At 37.9% G+C, this 17,665-nt stretch overlaps 2 protein-coding genes across 2 annotated transcripts; both read left to right on the forward strand.

Moving 5' to 3' along the window:
• The first annotated feature begins 4,666 nt into the window (after positions 1 to 4,666).
• On the forward strand, positions 4,667 to 6,415 carry LOC147537455 (phospholipase A1-Ibeta2, chloroplastic-like). Its single transcript, XM_086642778.1, has 2 exons — positions 4,667 to 4,763; positions 4,845 to 6,415. Exons 1-2 carry the CDS (start codon positions 4,667 to 4,669, stop codon positions 6,413 to 6,415), a joined length of 1,668 nt encoding a protein of 555 aa, XP_086498904.1.
• Positions 6,416 to 8,737: 2,322 nt separating this feature from the next.
• Positions 8,738 to 15,722, forward strand: UVH1 (Restriction endonuclease, type II-like superfamily protein). Its single transcript, XM_086641889.1, has 9 exons — positions 8,738 to 9,831; positions 10,127 to 10,350; positions 10,496 to 10,581; positions 11,382 to 11,549; positions 12,123 to 12,914; positions 13,723 to 13,833; positions 13,916 to 14,176; positions 14,404 to 14,627; positions 15,292 to 15,722. Exons 1-9 carry the CDS (start codon positions 8,975 to 8,977, stop codon positions 15,500 to 15,502), a joined length of 2,934 nt encoding a protein of 977 aa, XP_086498015.1. The 5' UTR covers positions 8,738 to 8,974; the 3' UTR covers positions 15,503 to 15,722.
• Positions 15,723 to 17,665: the final 1,943 nt, after the last annotated feature.

A 17,665-nucleotide genomic window follows, 5' to 3' on the forward strand; every position in this document is an offset into this window, starting at 1 on the left:
AGAGAGCTTTTAGAGAGAAAAGCCGAATGAGAGAAAAGGAGTTTTCTCGGTTGTCTAGTCAAGAAAAGGTGTTCTTCATCTCAACCTTCAAGAGAGTTCTAGCTAACTCGGAGGAGGGAGTTCAAGTCATACACTCGGTGTCTCAAGTAGAGGAACTACAATTGGAGTTTTTGATCTTCCGAATCTTGTCGGAATTTTGTTCATGAGAAAGCGATTAAAGGTAATTATCTTTCCATATCTAGTTCATTGATTAGTTCATGTATAATTAGATCCTGGGAGTCTAGTGTTAACATTAGATGTTTGAGATTCCACAATAAACACTACAAAAAGTGTGTTAGACACATCTATAACCCTACAGTGGCATCACGAGCCGGTTACATGAAACTATCTTTGACTAGACGAATAAGATTCGAGCTTGAATGACTAGGACTTTTCAAAACTTTGGTGAAAACTCGATACTCGACCACCCGATACCCGAGAAACCCGAAAAGTTTGACGGACGTGGACGAGTGTGGACACTAGGATTTTTTAAATAACCCGCCCGATTAAACCCGAAAGCCCGAATGGACAGAGAGTTCAAAAGCCCGACCGGCCTGACTCGATGAATGACATGAACCCGACTGGCCCGACCCGGACCGATTCCCACCCCTACCCCCTAACTTTTACTTTGCCCTTTTACCTTTATTTCTAGAAAATACTCACCTTTTTATCCTACTTCTAACTTTCTTCACAACAGTTGGTTGGTCTCCACCTACCAACGACCCACATAAAAAATGGTTTTCTTCTTATTTTTCCTCCTCCCTTCTCCTTACACCGCCACCACCTTCTGGTCGCCGTCACCACCGCCAACAGAGGCGAGCCCACATAGAGGCACGTGCTCCCACGATCCTAATGTGGCTCGTCTATGTTATAGAGCATTAGCCAGTGTATTATATATTCATATCTGTTTCTCACACAAATTCTTTGCCTAGCTCAGTGGTGAAAGATTTGAATTACATAGTTAAGGTCTCGGGAGCGAGCCCTGCACATAACTTTCTAGGCCCATCAATGAACGGCTCTAAGTAATTAGGATTAAGAAAAAAATCCTAAAAAGACTTGTAAAATTGAGAAACGTAAAAGAGTTTACGCGGTGCTCAATATTTACAAACTCTTGTTCTCCGAAATAAACTCAGTTTATTTCGTCGTCTAAATCATGGTTTAGAATTTAGATGACAGTCCAAAATAATGGAGTTTTCCAGGTAGGTTTATTAGATGCGTGATCTAATTAAATAAACCCTACTAAGTGAACATGGAAGGCCACCATTATAAGAATCCCTAATCCAGGTCATTGGTTGGACAACAATGACTTAAGAAGACTAGCATGAGTGATAGACGAGATAGTGTTGTTTCTTGGGCTATGGGAATAGGAGTATTCAAAGTCAACTTCATGGGTGTATAAGTTCATACACTGGAAACCCGCCAAGTGAGAGTACTTCGAGAGAAGAAGTCATGAGATGTCATAACTCTCATTTAGCAAATCGGAGAGATTCCTCAAAACATGAGTACTCACTCAGTTTGTGTAAGGAATGTCGAACTTTGGCACCGTTAAACGCCGCGCCGTAAAAGGAGGTTATAAAGGCGGATTGCTGGGGGAGACAGGATAGACATAAAATTGAGTGGGAGTACAGGAATGGAATATGTCTTCCTGAGTAAAATAAGGATAAAATATCTCCGGGCCACTTGATGAGAAACAACTGGAAAATGCATGGCCATGCTCAAATGGATTAAGAGTTAATCATTTGATTTGATAGTTTGTTCTCGGGATCAAGAAAGTCTGATAAGTATGACATATCAGATGAGATATGAAAAGACATGGGAATCGAGCATTGCACTTGTTTAATGTACAAGTGGGAGACTGAAGGATATATTCCCTCGGTCCGAAGGAATGGTATCCTTCTAATGGATGTCCTTCGATTAAGATGACAATGCATACGATTTGGCGAATAGGATCATAATGACCTTATTTGGAAGATCATTAGTTCGGTCGAATTAGGAGTCGTAATGCTTAGCTAGAAGCCAACTACGATCGTCGGATAATTTCGGTAATCCGCGGCTAACATAGACCGGATCCTATAAGGGTTACACATAAGAGTAATGGTTTGAACGGAGAGATATTGACTAGATATAAAGTGGAAAATAAGTGGATTGGATCCATTATTTGAGGCCAAGAAGAGTTCGGAAAAGTCCGGACAAGTGTACATAACCCCGGGCTAAAAAGGGAGCCCGGGGGTGCCCATAAAGGGGCCGGCCATGTGATGGCCGACCTTAGCAAGGGTCGGCCAGCACATGGCCGGTTAGACCCCTTGTGTGGGCCGGCCATAAAGCCCATAGAGGCTTATATTGGCCGGCCACACATAAACCCTTTTAGGGTTTCATATGGGACACAAAAAGATATGTCTTGAAGGAGATATTTTAGGAATCCTAGTTTGGGTCAAATACTTTCTCTATGGTCCCTATAAATAGACCTCCTTAAGACATAATTATGTACGGAAATCAAGAGACAATTCAAGAGAGCTTTTAGAGAGAAAAGCCAAAAGAGAGAAAAGGAGTTTTCTCGGTTATCTAGTCAAGAAAAGGTGTTCTTCATCTCAACCTTCAAGAGAGTTCTAGCTAACTCGAAGGAGGGAGTTCAAGTCATACACTCTGTGTCTCAAGTAGAGGAACTACAATTGGAGTTTTTGATCTTCCGAATCTTGTCGGAATTTTGTTCGTGAGAAAGCGATTAAAGGTAATCATCTTTCCATATCTAGTTCATTGATTAGTTCATGTATAATTAGATCCTGGGAGTCTAGTGTTAACATTAGATGTTTGAGATTCCACAATAAACACTACAAAAAGTGTGTTAGACACATCTATAACCCTACTGTGGCATCACGAGCCGGTTACATGAAACTATCTTTGACTAGACGAATAAGATTCGAGCTTGAATGACTAGGACTTTTCGAAACTTTGGTGAAAACTCGATACTCGACCACCCGATACCCGAGAAACCCGAAAAGTTTGACGGACGTGGACGAGTTTGGACACTAGGATTTTTTAAATAACCCGCCCGATTAAACCCGAAAGCCCGAATGGACAGAGAGTTCAAAAGCCCGACCGGCCTGACTCGATGAATGACATGAACCCGACCGGCCCGACCCGGACCGATTCCCACCCCTAACCCCTAACTTTTACTTTGCCCTTTTACCTTTATTTCTAGAAAATACTCACCTTTTTATCCTACTTCTAACTTTCTTCACAACAGTTGGTTGGTCTCCACCTACGAACGACCCACATAAAAAAAATGGTTTTCTTCTTATTTTTCCTCCTCCCTTTTCCTTACACCGCCACCACCTTCTGGTCGCCGTCACCACCGCCAGCAGAGGCGAGCCCACATAGAGGCACTTGCTCCCACGATCCTAAAGTGGCTCGTCTGTGTTATAGAGCATTAGCCAGTGTATTATATATTCATATCTGTTTCTCACACAAATTCTTTGCCTAGCTCAGTGGTGAAAGATTTGAATTACATAGTTAAGGTCTAGGGATCGAGCCCTGCTCATAACCCTTTTTTCTTCCTAGATTTTTTACTATTTATCTTAAGGTCATGTTGGGCTTAAATCAGTTCTTATTGATTAGGGTAACTCAATTTTGACCTCTTCAAAACGACCAACTTATTAAAAATGACCTCGTAGAGATGATAAATTTTCTAAATAACCCCCAACATTTTAATCTTGTTAGATTTTAGGTGACTTGTATTTTGGAATTAAAAATTGTCTTTCTATACCTTTGTCAGATTTGTCATAGTAAACATGTTATTAGAAAGAAAACTTTATCTTTTCTTCCATTACGATCCCTTCCTCTTCATCGTCTCCACCATCGTTTCATTTCAATCTACACCACTGTCTCTCATCTTGCTGTCTTTGATTTTTATTTTGATATATTTGGGAATCTAATTGGGGGGAAAGATTTTCGAACCATATTGATGAGAAAATTAAAGAGAGTGCTTGTTATACGCCAAAATCACAATGGAATATCTTAATTATAAACAAATTTTTGTTGAAGATTTGCTTTTTGATTCCTGCCTGATCGGATACTATGAAATTCTTTCATTACCTATAACGAAAAAGTGCCCCCACACGCAAAAATTTCTGGCCTCGTCACTGACCGCCAGCCGCTCTATCTCTCTCTAAATCTGCTAGCAGATTAGTGATCTACTAGGGAAGATTAAGGCGAAGGGAGAAGCCCCTTCGTCTTCATTGTCATCTTCATTGTTATAACAGGTCAACAAACACCCCTTCGTCTTCCTCGACGAAATAGAGTTGCAACTATTAAATTGACTAATTGTTTTTTTTTGTTGAGGAAATTACTAATTGTTGACTCGCGGAAACTTGTAAAAGGATATTATCGTAAAAGTTGGTCTTCTTTAAGGGTCTATTTTGGGAAATAAATCATCTTTAGGGGGGCAAACTGTAATTAACTCTTCATAGCTAGTGCAAAGAAGTTTCCAATCACCAAATCACCATCAATCCCTCTATATATATAGGTGTAAATATGTAACTCCCTTGTTTCATTAGTTACAAAATCTCCCACTTTCTCTCTCTCTCTCTCTCTCTCTCTCTCTCTCTCTCTCTAAAATATTCATGTTCCCATGCTGAACCTGGCTTCAGCATTACCTTCTCCGTCTGGTAATTATAGTGCACAATATTCCAGTTTCCTCTGTCCTCTCAGTTCTCCATTAAACTCTCATTTAAAATTAGGAACTTCATCTCAATCTACGTTTCTAAGACCCAAACTTAGAATAGATTTTACTTGTTTTCATGCTAGACTCGATAATTATCTTCCTGATCTTCGACCCCGAGTTGAATCATCCATTAAAACCCTTGCAAATTTAGATAAACTACTTCAGAAGCAACCGGTATCTGACCCACATCAACAACAGGAACAAAAGAAACAAGAGAAAGAAGATAACTCTAGAGAGAGAAAAAACAGAGGAAGAAGACATTGTAAGGGTTTCTTAGAAAGTTTAAATTTGAGTAAAATTTGGCTGCCGGAAGTGAAAGCTGCTGCTGAAGAGATGTCACCAAGAGATCTCAATTATCTACAACGGCTACTTTTAACGTCGCCGGAATACTCTCCTCGGAATAATTTGGCTAGTCGGTGGTCGGAATATCATGGCAGTAATGACTGGGCTGGTCTTTTAGATCCTCTTGATGAGAATCTCCGGCGAGAAATTATCAGATACGGTGAGTTCGTTCAGGCGGCTTATCATGCTTTCCACAAAAATCCTGCCACGTCAGCATATGGAGAACAGTTGCCACGTCATGTCTCGTTACCTGACACATCATACAAAGTGACAAAGAGTTTGTATGCCACATCATCCATTAAGATTCCCAAGTGGGTTGATGATGTGGCTCCGGATTTGGGTTGGATGACTCAACGATCTAGTTGGATTGGTTACGTGGCAGTTTGCAATGACGAAAGAGAGATCAAACGAATGGGAAGAAGAGATATAGTCATCGCTCTTCGAGGAACTTCCACGTGTCTTGAGTGGGCTGAAAATGTTAGAGACCTTCTAGTTCGAGTTGATAATGGCTCGGAAGAAAAAACTGACTCAAGCCAACTCAGACAACAAGATGAATACTTACAAGCCAAAGTAGAATGCGGGTTTTGGAATCTATACAAAACAAGTCGTGGACCTCGCATACCGAGTCTATCTGAGTCGGTGCTTAAGGAAGTTCAACGACTCGTTGAACTATACAAAGGCGAACAATTAAGCATAACTATCACTGGTCACAGCCTTGGGGCAGCTTTGTCTGTATTAGCGGCTGACGAGTTGAGTCAACTCTCTACTAACTCCAATTCCGTTCCACCAATAGCTGTATTCTCCTTCGGTGGGCCACGTATTGGAAACAGAGGATTTGCTAATCAAATTAAAGAAAACAAAGTAAAAGTTCTACGTATTGTAAATTCACAAGATATGATCACACGTGTACCAGGATTGTTTGTTAACGAAGACTTAGATTATAAATTAAGAGAAGAAATAAAAGCGGACTCAGTATTAAATATTTTAGACAACAACATGCCATGGGCGTATTCTCACGTGGGGAGCGAATTACGAGTTGACAGTAAAATGTCACCATATCTAAAACCAAATGCGGATGTAGCATGTTGTCATGATTTAGAAGCGTATTTACATTTGGTTGACGGTTTCTCCGCATCCAATTGTCCTTTTAGAGTGAATGCAAAGAGAAGTCTTGAAAAGTTGTTGCATGAACAAGGATCTAATGTAAAGAAATTATATATAAGCAAGGCAAAGTCTTTGATGAATTTGAGTTTGAATAATATTGAAAATGGTGATGAAATGGTGATGTCCAAATGTCTACCTAGCCCTTCTTGACCCAATTTATATCAAAGTCAAATATATTGCTTTTTAGATATTCTTTCATTCTTTTTATTAGTTTTCTCTGTCAAAAAAGTTCTTTGTTCTTCTTTTCTGTTTTATAGTTCTCATCAAAAGTTATAAAGAAATCAAAGATATGGAGTTTTCTCTATTACTACTTTTCTCCATTGGTTGATTTTCTCTCTCGGAGAGTTTGGTTAGGTCATCTCAATTTTCTCACGGTTGTTATTTTAAAGTTTATTTTAGTTATTTTCAATATAAAACACATCACACCATGAAATATGTTATGTTGGGTTTGACAATAGATTCCTAGAAGTACAAGACCAAACTTAGTCATACCCAATCGAGTTGGTCTAAACTCTTTCTATGTCCTCACTTAGAATTTTAAATCTGAGATTTTAGAATAAAATAAAACTATTCGTACGACAAAATTGAGAAATTTTCAAAATTTATTTAAAAATAAACATTTTGCTATTAATTTTTTTCGTCATAAACACGTATAAACACGTAAAATGAACTACTCTAAAATTAATATGTCCGATGTCCACCGTTGTTTGTCATGACTATTTTAAGATTAGAGTTGCTTTTGTCGAAGTGATCATCCGTTTATACATCTATTAAAATGTAATCACGATTACATCATAATCAAGTGTTTGGGTGCTTAGGGTAATTATTATTGGCGCTTTTAGAGCAACTCCAACCTCAGCCTGTCCCAGGCCCTAAAAACCACTTTTTCACTCAAAATTTACAGGCTCAGCTCAGCCCCTAAAATCCAGCTTCAACCTCTCTTGGGGCCCTAAAATTTGAAGTTTTAATTTGCCAATTTACTTAAATAAGTTCGATTAAACAATATTGATTGCAACTAATAATTGATTAAAAATTGAAATCTACTTAAATACGACTAAACAACAATAGAAAAATTAAAGATAGCTAAAAGTGGGTTTTTTGGGGTCTTGTGGTCGACCGTTAAACCAAGCTTCTCGAACTGCTATAAGCATTCGTGCACCATGTTCGTCGAGAACCCTAGCATCAATCTTCAATAAGTACATCGCATATTTTCGGTTCTTGTATTCTTTATCAAATTGTAGAAACTCTTGTTGAATTTGTAGAGCTTCTTTCATTGATACTAATCTCTGTTGAGATTCTTCCTGTCTATTTTGTCAATATTCCCCCGTCGTAGCATCACTGACTTCTTTGTCTTTAGCGGTTGAATGTGTCGAATTTTCTCCGACTCTTGCATTTGCTTTGGCTTGTTTACGGCTAATTGGTCTTTCCTCCGGTGGATTGGTATTAGAATCTCTTTTCCCGGATGTTGACTCTCCTGGCATGTCTGCCATCCACTTGTTATGTGACATCAAAATTTTGTAAACATGTTGGAATCTAAAGCCTTTTCCGTTGTGATTTTTTTATACATTTCAAGTGTTTTTTGTAACTGAAATAATGGACAAAATTGATTTAAAGTTTATATTATGAAATGAAAAGATAGAAATAAAGAGATTAAAAGTAAGGAAAATTACCCGGTCATAGTCGTTCTTCCCGCTTTTTGGAACTTTATTTACTATCCTCAAAGTAGAGCTAAAGCTTTGACATTCAAGGCTTATGTCACTGAAACGAGATTTACAACTCTTGAGCGAGCGTTCATTCTTTGCACTCGCATTAAATTCATCCGTTATTTTTTTTGCCAAAATACAAGTATTTCTGACAATTTCCGACAACCGCATCAAATGTGATTTTCAAATAACAATTAGCAAGTAAAATATCTTTACCTCGTGCATACCAACCCGTTTAGTTATCTTGGTTGAAGTTGTGTCGTCTTGCTCACAAGAATCATCCAAAGTTTCATCTACCGTGGAGGGAACCCGTGAAGAATTATCCAAACTTCCGTAATTTGATAATTGAGTCGACGGATAACCGGGAGTTTGAATGAGATCCATAAAACTTTGGCTAATCATTTCGTTATCATTCAAGGAATCCATTAAAGAAGATTGAATGAGAAACTTTATAGAAAAAATTGAAGAAGATTGGATGAGGTTAGAGAGAATAGAAATGAGAGAGATTGAATGCAAATGAGGGAGAGAGAGGGTGGGATAAAGAAATGATGGGGTTCAACCTATTTATAGGGGTTGATCCCAATCCTAATGATTGGATTGCTCCACCGGCTAGATCTGTCGATCCCCAACATGACCGTAGAGGACCTCTCCAATGGTCATGTGGGGCGTTCACCCAGCCCTTAATTAAGGACCGGCTGAGCTTGGAAATTCAAATTTAGGCCCCCCCCCCCCCCCCCCCCCCCACCCCCCAACAATTTAAGCTCTTACTGAAAAACCGGCTGTTTTTCTCTTATAACGGCCGTTTTTTGAGTACCATATAAAAAACAACCGACTAAACTAAATAGCGGTTGACAATATAAAACTTCCCCGCCATATTTCACATCACTTTCTCTCTCTATCCTTCTCTCTTCTCTTCGGTCAACAATCTTCCCCGCCATATTTCCTCGTCCGCCACCACCACCGCCTCCACCACCGCCGTCTCCTCCACGGCCATCATCACCACGAGATGGTGGAGTTTCACGAGCACATAATCTCAGACCTATTAGAAGATCCAACCGGAGGATTAGTAATCCTCTCTTCAGGCCTATCTCTTCACAAACTCATTTCCTCTCTCCTTCTCCTCCACTCTTCTTCTCAAGGTACTCTTCTTATCCTCTCTTCTTCCCCTTCCCAAAGATCTTCAATTTTACAATCTTTCCAAAACCCTAACCCTAATCTTCCTATTGAAATCACTTCTGATCTCACTCTCCAACACCGGCACTCTCTCTACTCTTCTTCCTTAATCTTCTTCATCACTTCTCGAATCCTCATCGTTGATCTTCTTAATTCCAAAGTCCCCACTTCCAACATTGCCGGTATAATCATCCTTAACGCACATAATCTATCTGAAACATGTACAGAAGCATTTATTGTTCGGATTTTTCGAACCCTAAATCGGACGGCTTATATTCGTGCTTTTTCTGATAAGCCTAATTCTATGGTTTCTGGGTTTTCTAAAACGGAACGTATAATGAAGTGTTTATTCATTAGGAAGTTGCATTTGTGGCCTAGATTTCAGGTTTATGTTTCACAGTCCCTGGAGAAGGATCCACCTACTGTTGTTGATATTAGGGTTCCCCTTTCCCCTCTTATGAAGGGTATTCAGAAAGCTGTGATTGAAGCCATGGATGCTTGTTTGAAGGAGCTGAGGAAGACTAATAAAGTTGATGTTGAGGATTTGACAGTTGAGAATGGGTTGTTTAAGTCATTTGATGAGATAGTGAGGCGTCAATTGGATCCCATTTGGCATATTTTGGGGAAAAAGACTAAACAACTTGTAATGGATTTGAAAACTTTGAGGAAATTGCTCGATTATCTTGTCAGGTATATTACACAATTGGAGTCAGTGGTTGATTATCTTTTTATTTGTACTTACTGAGAACTTTGATTTATACGAATTCTAGACATTGTAGTTGTAAAGATATCCAATAACATTAACATTGAGGAAATTTGTCAACTTGGGTTAACATCGAAGAGATATATAGGTTAACATGAGAGACAATGGAATATATAATAAATTCTTCTTGACTACTTTATACGTTTATTTATTCATTGGCGTTTTTGCTGTAATGTGAATTTTAAGTATCCAATATGAAAATTTTCTTTCGGATTTAACCAGGTATGATGCAGTGACGTACTTGAAGTATTTGGATACTCTAAGAGTATCAGAAGGTGTTCGGTCCATTTGGATTTTTGCAGATTCGAGCCAGAAGATCTTTGAGTATGCCAAAAAGCGGGTTTATCATTTGGTGCAATCAAATGGCGAGAAACTGACTGTGAAGACTAAAAGTGCGGCTAGCAAAAAGAGGAAACTGAATGTGAAAAACAATGATGAGAAGGAAGGTGATGGTTATATTGATTAAATATTAGCTTATTTTTCTTAATTTGGTTCAGAATATTAGGGAAGTCGATTTTGTACTCTTACAAGTCCTACGTACTAGTTGATTATTTAGTTTTGCTAATTTCCTTTCTTTTCATGCTTGAATAGAGAGTGGGGGTTCTTCTACAAATGCTAATGGTGGAGTGGTTTTGGAGGAAGCTTTAGAAGAAGCACCCAAGTGGAAGGTGTTACGTGTGAGTGAGTGAGTCTTATAACGTCTTTGTGATACATTTGAAGTGACTTCCGCTCGTGTAAGCAAAACCGTTGTCAAAACTCAAAACTAGTCCCAATGTTGTATAACAGTTATATGACCAAATTACTTGTGGATCTTATTGCAAGATTCAATTTTAGTAGGATTTATACTGTTAGAGTTATATCTAGTACTCCAACCGGTGAAGTCTGTCTTGGTCCTACGATTCAGTTCTTACAAGTTTATGACTCTACAGTTAAACTATATTACCTTAAAAGTTCTGAGTATCCGATCCAACCCGACTGAGAAACAAAAATTACTGAAAAGGAGAGTACCCATGTTAAGTAGTTTTCTGTCTGTTGCATTAATGAACCTTCTGTAATTTTTCCGTATAAATGAAAAAAAAACCTGTTGGAAGACATAGATCTAATTGAGTAACCTAGTCTAAGTCTTGGATATTTCAATAGGCTAAGAATCTAAATGCTACCGTGGTAGACCCTTCTATGTGACTGACCAGTGTATAAGTCTTAACTGTATTATGGGACGGTGTTGCCTGTATTAACTTGAGTTATGGATAGGGAAAAAATGAGGATCTAGAACTGGCATATGTAAGTGTCACATTGGTTAGACTATATGGATATATCAATAGGCAGGCAGATGTGGTTTGAGAGTGAGGGGGTGGTTGCGAATGATGTATTTGAGGGTCTATCATGGTAACATTTAGATTTTTAAGCAATCACTTCCCACTTCTAAAACGAACAGAAAATGTTGAATATCTATTAATTTTATGTGTTTTATCTGCAGGAGGTACTTGAGGAGATTGCAGATGAAAGACAAAAGCAAGCGTTGGGACCAGAAGGTGAAGAAATGGTTGGGGCTGCAGAGGTTGATAATAGCATCGTTTTAGTAGCTTGCAAGGATGAACGGTCATGCATGCAGCTGAACGACTGTGTCTTGAAGGGCCCAGAGCAGGTGTGTATGCTTTCTAATGTTCCTGTTGTTATTTCAACCCTCCTCCACAAGTGAAGTATTTAACTTCTCCCTATCTTCTTCAGGTCCTTCTTTTCCGTATCATTCTGTATCTCATACCCTGATTCAGACCCATTACAGACATAACCTAAGATTTTTGTACCGAGAGTACACAAAATCTACTTTGAACTATTCTTTCTACATAACAATAGAAACTTAGCTTATTTTCAAGAAATTGAATCAGTGATTTCTGATTTGATTGGATGACTACGGCGAGAAAGTTTGTGACCTTGCTTTATGTCTAAATAGATGATCACCTTCTACACTTTGCTAATAGGATTCTCCAAGGCCATGGTAGCACAAACAATTGCTGATGTTGTTTAAGAGAAATGATGAGCCAGAGTATGGACATTAGATAGGTTAGTTGGGTCATAAAGTTGCTATCATGCGTATGTTGCTCCCTGAGCAATGCTTCTAACAAAACCATGTCTTAATTTGATATATAGGGTCAGATTCACAGTGACCTTATCCAATGAGGGACTAGATAGTGACTACTATTTGTGTTTCTCTATTTAGGTTATGCGTGAAGAGTGGGAGAAGTACTTGCAGGATAAATCAGCACTGCATGGTTTGCAAACACGAAAAGGAAAGAAGTCTAATAGCCGCAAAGGTTTTGGTTTACTGGACGGAATGGTTGTAGCTATGCCTAGAGAGGATGCAGAAACTAGCAGCTTAAATAAGGTAGAGCGTGATGCCCTGATGGCAGCAGCTTCGAAGATACGTACTCTAGGCAAAGTAGAAACTATTGGAGATAATCCAGAAGATTCTGCTCGCAGAGAAGGATGCAAAAAGAGAAAAGGGAAGGGGAAAAGTAATGAAGTTGGAGAAAATATTGGAGTTCCTAAACTTATTGAAGTTAATAGAAAGAAAGCAGGAAATGATAAATCAAATATACCTGATTCAACAATGGAAAGCGGAAGGAGTGAAAATAATTTGGTAGATGTTGGCGAAGCTATACAAAAAAGTAAATTTGTGAGCGATAGAGGATTACCAAGACACAATGGCGATGTTAATGGTAGACATGTCAAGCCACTTCCTCCAGTGCATTTCTTTGCTCTGGAAAGTGGTCAGCATATCCTTGATATAATAAAGCCGAATGTTATCATTGTCTACCACCCAGACATGACTTTTGTCAGGGAAGTTGAAATTTATAAAGCTGAAAATCCCTTGAAGAATTTGAAAGTTTATTTTATTTTCTATGAAGAATCTACGGAGGTGCAAAAGTTTGAGGCTTGTATTCAAAGAGAAAACAGAGCATTCGAATCTTTGATCAGGCAGAAGTCATTAATGATGATTCCTGCTAACCAGGTATGGTTCTTTCTGCTTTTCGGAATTCATGGATATCCTTCTTAATTTTTAGTATGTTCAGTATGAATAAAACTGTCCTCTTTCTGCTTGATAGGTTGATGTAGAAGCCTTAGTTGAGATTGGTTCGCATTTAGTTAGTACACAGCTATTTGTTCATGTTCTTCATGAGTGGCATATATACTTTTGCAACAGTCTCGTCTCGTTTAAGACACATGACCTTAGGCTAAAGGAATTCCAGAAATGAACATATTGTTTTGCAGTTTTGCAGCTTAAGGAACTTTAGGACAATGATATGTACAGAGACAAGAAACTTGACCACTGTGTTGATTGAACAGAGAAGTATATAGTATATGCAAGTAGATTAATTATTTTGCTTTCTTCTTTTGTTCTTTCTCAACTTCATTTTCCTTCCCTCATTAGTAGCCATGATTTGCTATCTCTTGTTTTTCGTTTTGATAATGCAAAACTTCTACTCCATATCATGTTTCTATGAACGCTCAATATATATTCACTTAATACTAGGTACTAGGTATATTCGTACATTATCAAGCACCAACTATTCTCTTTTTACTAGGCAGTGGATATATTCGTATATTATTAAGCACCAACTATCTTCTATTAATTTAAATCATATTCGCCACATGCAATTCTGCTGCTCCTTGAGATTCTCATGTCGTCTGTCTTTCTGTTGGTTTCTTTCCTACGGCTTTCTTCTTCCCATGATTCCCATAACATGAAGAAGATAAAGATCCTGAGTCACAAGTAGCTAAGTTTTCATTTTTATTTAATTTTTGTGGTTTTTCTCCAGGATGGGCATTGTCTTGGACCGGCAACCTCTAGTGAGCCACAAGCTCTAACGTTACAGAACTCACTGACTAGAAAGGCAGGAGGAAGAAAAGAAGTGGAAAAAGTAATGCAGGTAATGAATAGCTTGGTGTCTCCCTGGTTGAAATTCTCATATCGTCTCTGAATTATCGATGATATTGTATAATGTTTTCTAGGTCATAGTTGACATGAGGGAGTTCATGAGCAGCCTACCTAATGTCCTCCACCAGAAGGGCATGCACGTTATACCTGTGACCTTGGACGTCGGAGATTATGTGCTGTCACCACTGATTTGTGTGGAGAGGAAGAGTATTTCGGATCTTTTTCAAAGCTTTGCATCTGGTCGCTTGTATCATCAAGTGGAAACAATGGTGCGCTACTATCGGATACCCGTGCTTCTAATCGAGTTCTCACAAGACAAGAGTTTTTCTTTCCAGGTAATCAAAGTTAGATCATTACCCAAGGACCTCATACTAATGCATGCTGTGTTTTATTTTCTAAAAAATAATTTGCATGGCTGTGACTCCTGTGAGTGTCTAGCCTACAGATGGATCTGCTCCTGTTTTGATTCTTATGAAGATAAAGAATCATGTTGAACTATATGTACCACATTACCAACTCGTAGAATGTTCTTACCTCTTTTTTCTCATTGGCACATTTGCAGTCTGCGAGTGATATTGGCGAAGATGTTACTCCGACAAGTATTATATCTAAGCTGACGCTTCTTGTAATGCATTTTCCTCGCCTTCGCCTTGTCTGGTCCCGTAGTTTGCATGCTACCGCTGAAATATTTGCATCACTGAAAGCAAATCAAGATGAACCTGATTCCGAGAAGGCGTCAAGAGTTGGTGTCCCCACAGATGAGGGAATTGTTGAAAATGATTTGAGGTAAGCAATGTAAAACTAATTTTATTTTGGGACCTGCAACCCAAATCTGAAGTTTGGCATGTATAAGGGCTGATTTAATCAAATTTTTACGTTGTTATCTAGAGAATCATAACCAGCATGTTATTTTGCATGAGAAGGAAGCTTAGGCATCTCACTTCCTTTTGAGTGCCAGAGTGCTTGTAGGATACAAGTCAGTGTGCCAGAAACTGGACTCGACATATATGTTTCTAAATAGTAAAGATATACTTCTACATACATTACTAAATTATTTTTTGTTTGGGCCTTTGGGGAATATACATCTACATTATCGTTTCAAATTTCCATATATTAGATAAGAGGAAAATGAATGAAATAGCACAATTGAGGGGGGTGGTTTGGTTGTAAACTCAGCCGAGTTTCCCAAACGCGGTTCTTACAAGTTACATGCCAGACCGACCAGGCAACCATCTAGCTGCACAGATAATTCAAAGTCTGCACTTAAGCTTTCTGAATCGACAGTATCCGCAATGGGCTTAGTTTTAGTTTCATTTGTTGCTCCTTTTTGTCTCCTTACGGTGACGTTTACTACATATATTTCAGATTTGAAGTTTCAATAATGTATTATCTTTCTTTTTCCGAAATCTCAAGTAATACAGGATGACTAATATGGTGTTATTTATTACAGAGCTGAAATTTATAATACTTCTGCTGTTGAATTCTTGAGACGGCTACCTGGAGTTACAGACTCAAACTACAGAGCTTTAATGGATGGATGTAATAACCTAGCTGAACTTGCTTTCCTTCCCATCGATAAACTTGCCGAACTGATGGGTGGTCAAAAAGCAGCTCGAACCCTAAAAGACTTCCTCGATGCCAAGTTCCCGACAATGTTGTGAGTTTGAAGAACATGTAAATATTCCATTCATTTAATTTAAACATGATTCTTATTAGTTGCAGAATCACAAGAAACGTGTCTTCAGATCATTTTGATCCGAAGCTGTTGAGTAGTTGTTTTTCGATTGCTTGTTGTAGTTTACTATTTTTTTTCGAAAGATGATTTATGGAACATTTTTTTGTAATTTTTTTCTTTAAGTAAAAGAGAGACGGTTTTTATTATGATGTAATTATGAAGATACATGCTTCTCGACTTCTCAACACTGACCATATCCAATCATCTGTGGCATTAGGATTCCTTTTAGGGCCAGAATTGGATATCCATTTCAAGCCTACATTTCTGCATTCAGTTTATTTTGCCTTTTGTTATAAGGCTACATTTCTGATATCATCTCTCATATCTCTATGGGAGTATTTAGTCTTTTTCTCAACTAGGCGAAATTCCAAGTGAGGGAAAAACTATGGATGACAGACGGTACCGTGTGTTTGAAATGCGCAGCTAGTCGTAAATACTTGTAGTCCTGCCCCATTTTAGTGGCCAATATATCGACAAATAAAAAATTTATATGGACGGAACTATCGGAATCGGTGGAAGTCTACCATAGTTGACTTTTACTTAATTGGAAGACACAAACTAAAAAGGTCTCAAACATTAAACTATGAATGAGCACAACTATTATAAAACAAATATACTAGATTTAAAAAAGAAAATACAACTAGCTTCTTCTTCTTCTCACAGTTACACAACCAATCTGCAACTTCCATCACCTCCACATCTCGCAGTATTAATTTTCTTCTTCTTCTCACTGTTACTATAGCCAATCTGCTACTTCCATCACCTCCACATCTCGCAGCATTAATCTTCTAACCCAGAATTTTGCAACCTAGACCCGGAGGTGGTCCTGGGACAAAGCGAACAAAGCGTCGCTTCGGGCCACCAGCTTTTAGGGGCCACCAAGACATTAATTTTTTTAAGAAATATATAAGAAGCCAACTCTCTAATAAAATTATAAGGGCCCTATTTAACAAATATTAAGTAAAAAGGGTCACCAAATTCAATGATCTTTAAAGGGATATTTTGCAAAAGGGGCAAAGTAATGTTCCAAGTGATGAGTTTGGAGCACAAATTTGAAATTTTTTGAGTTTGGAGCATTGACTAACTTTGACTTAATTTTCCATCCAAACATTACAAAAACTAACTTTTAACTTAACTTTTCATCCAAGGTTAATGGAGACTAACGGATGTTACTATCAATTTTTCATTACCGTTAGTTTCTAGCATCGACGACTCACATTATTTTGCATCAAATGGTCGGAATTAACTCATAGTTTACTACCAAAACTTTTTCTGTTTTATATAAATGTTCTCAACACTTTTTCACATTCATTCATCCATCTAGGAATTTAGTTTTGTCAAAAAATTACAACCGTAAACACTTAAATCAAAGTAACTTAGCTCGTCCAAAAAAATAACAATCTTTAAATTAGTCAGGGTTGCATCCACCTTGATTACTAATTTAGGTGTCACTTCTTAATGAATTGATAGAATTTGCATTGGTTTAAAAGTGGACTTCTTCTACAAAAGAAAAAGTTTTGGCCGTAAACTATGAATCAATTCCGACCATTTATGCAAATTAATGTGAGTCGTGAAAAATTGACCCTAACATCCGTTAGTCTCCATTAACTTTGGATGGAAAGTTAAGTTAAAAGTTAGTTTTTGTTACTTTTAGATGAAAAATTAAGTCAAAGTTAGTCAATGCTCCAAACTCAAAAAAAATTCAAATTTGTGCTCCAAACTCATCACTTGGAACATTACTTTGCCCCTTTTACAAAATATCCCATCTTTAAATGAATGGTGGGTCCAACAGTTTATTTGATTTAGAGCATCTCCAATGCAAAGCTCAAAAAAATCTCTATTCATCATGTGTGTCAAGTTCCAATTGAGATTTTCACTCATAGATGGCGTTAATAGAGATCCTCAATTTTTGTGTGTCTCCAATGCAAAACTCTAAAGTTATCTTATTTACTTATGTGGCATAGTTATTTTTGTAAATAAATAATTAGTTAATTTTAGAAAATATAGAAGACTCGATTTCTATTGGTTGAAAATAAAATATTGATGAGTTGAACAATTAGAGATATCTTAAGAGGACACTCTATTTCTA

The sequence above is a fragment of the Eschscholzia californica genome, unplaced genomic scaffold (genome assembly GCF_041429995.1).
Source record: "Eschscholzia californica isolate CP2 unplaced genomic scaffold, dmEscCali1.0.p SCAF_5, whole genome shotgun sequence".
NCBI lineage: Eukaryota > Viridiplantae > Streptophyta > Magnoliopsida > Ranunculales > Papaveraceae > Eschscholzia > Eschscholzia californica.

What these genes read in the sequence shown, in the direction of transcription:
- LOC147537455 (XM_086642778.1), top strand. Translation starts at nt 4,667, where the DNA reads ATGCTGAACCTGGCTTCAGCATTACCTTCTCCGTCTGGTAATTATAGT. An exon ending in CAGTTCTCCATTAAACTCTC is followed by an intron (nt 4,764 to 4,844) that starts ATTTAAAATTAG and finishes TTCATGCTAGAC; the next exon opens with TCGATAATTATCTTCCTGAT.
- UVH1 (XM_086641889.1), top strand. Translation starts at nt 8,975, where the DNA reads ATGGTGGAGTTTCACGAGCACATAATCTCAGACCTATTAGAAGATCCA. An exon ending in TTGCTCGATTATCTTGTCAG is followed by an intron (nt 9,832 to 10,126) that starts GTATATTACACA and finishes GGATTTAACCAG; the next exon opens with GTATGATGCAGTGACGTACT. An exon ending in ATTGTTGAAAATGATTTGAG is followed by an intron (nt 14,628 to 15,291) that starts GTAAGCAATGTA and finishes TATTTATTACAG; the next exon opens with AGCTGAAATTTATAATACTT.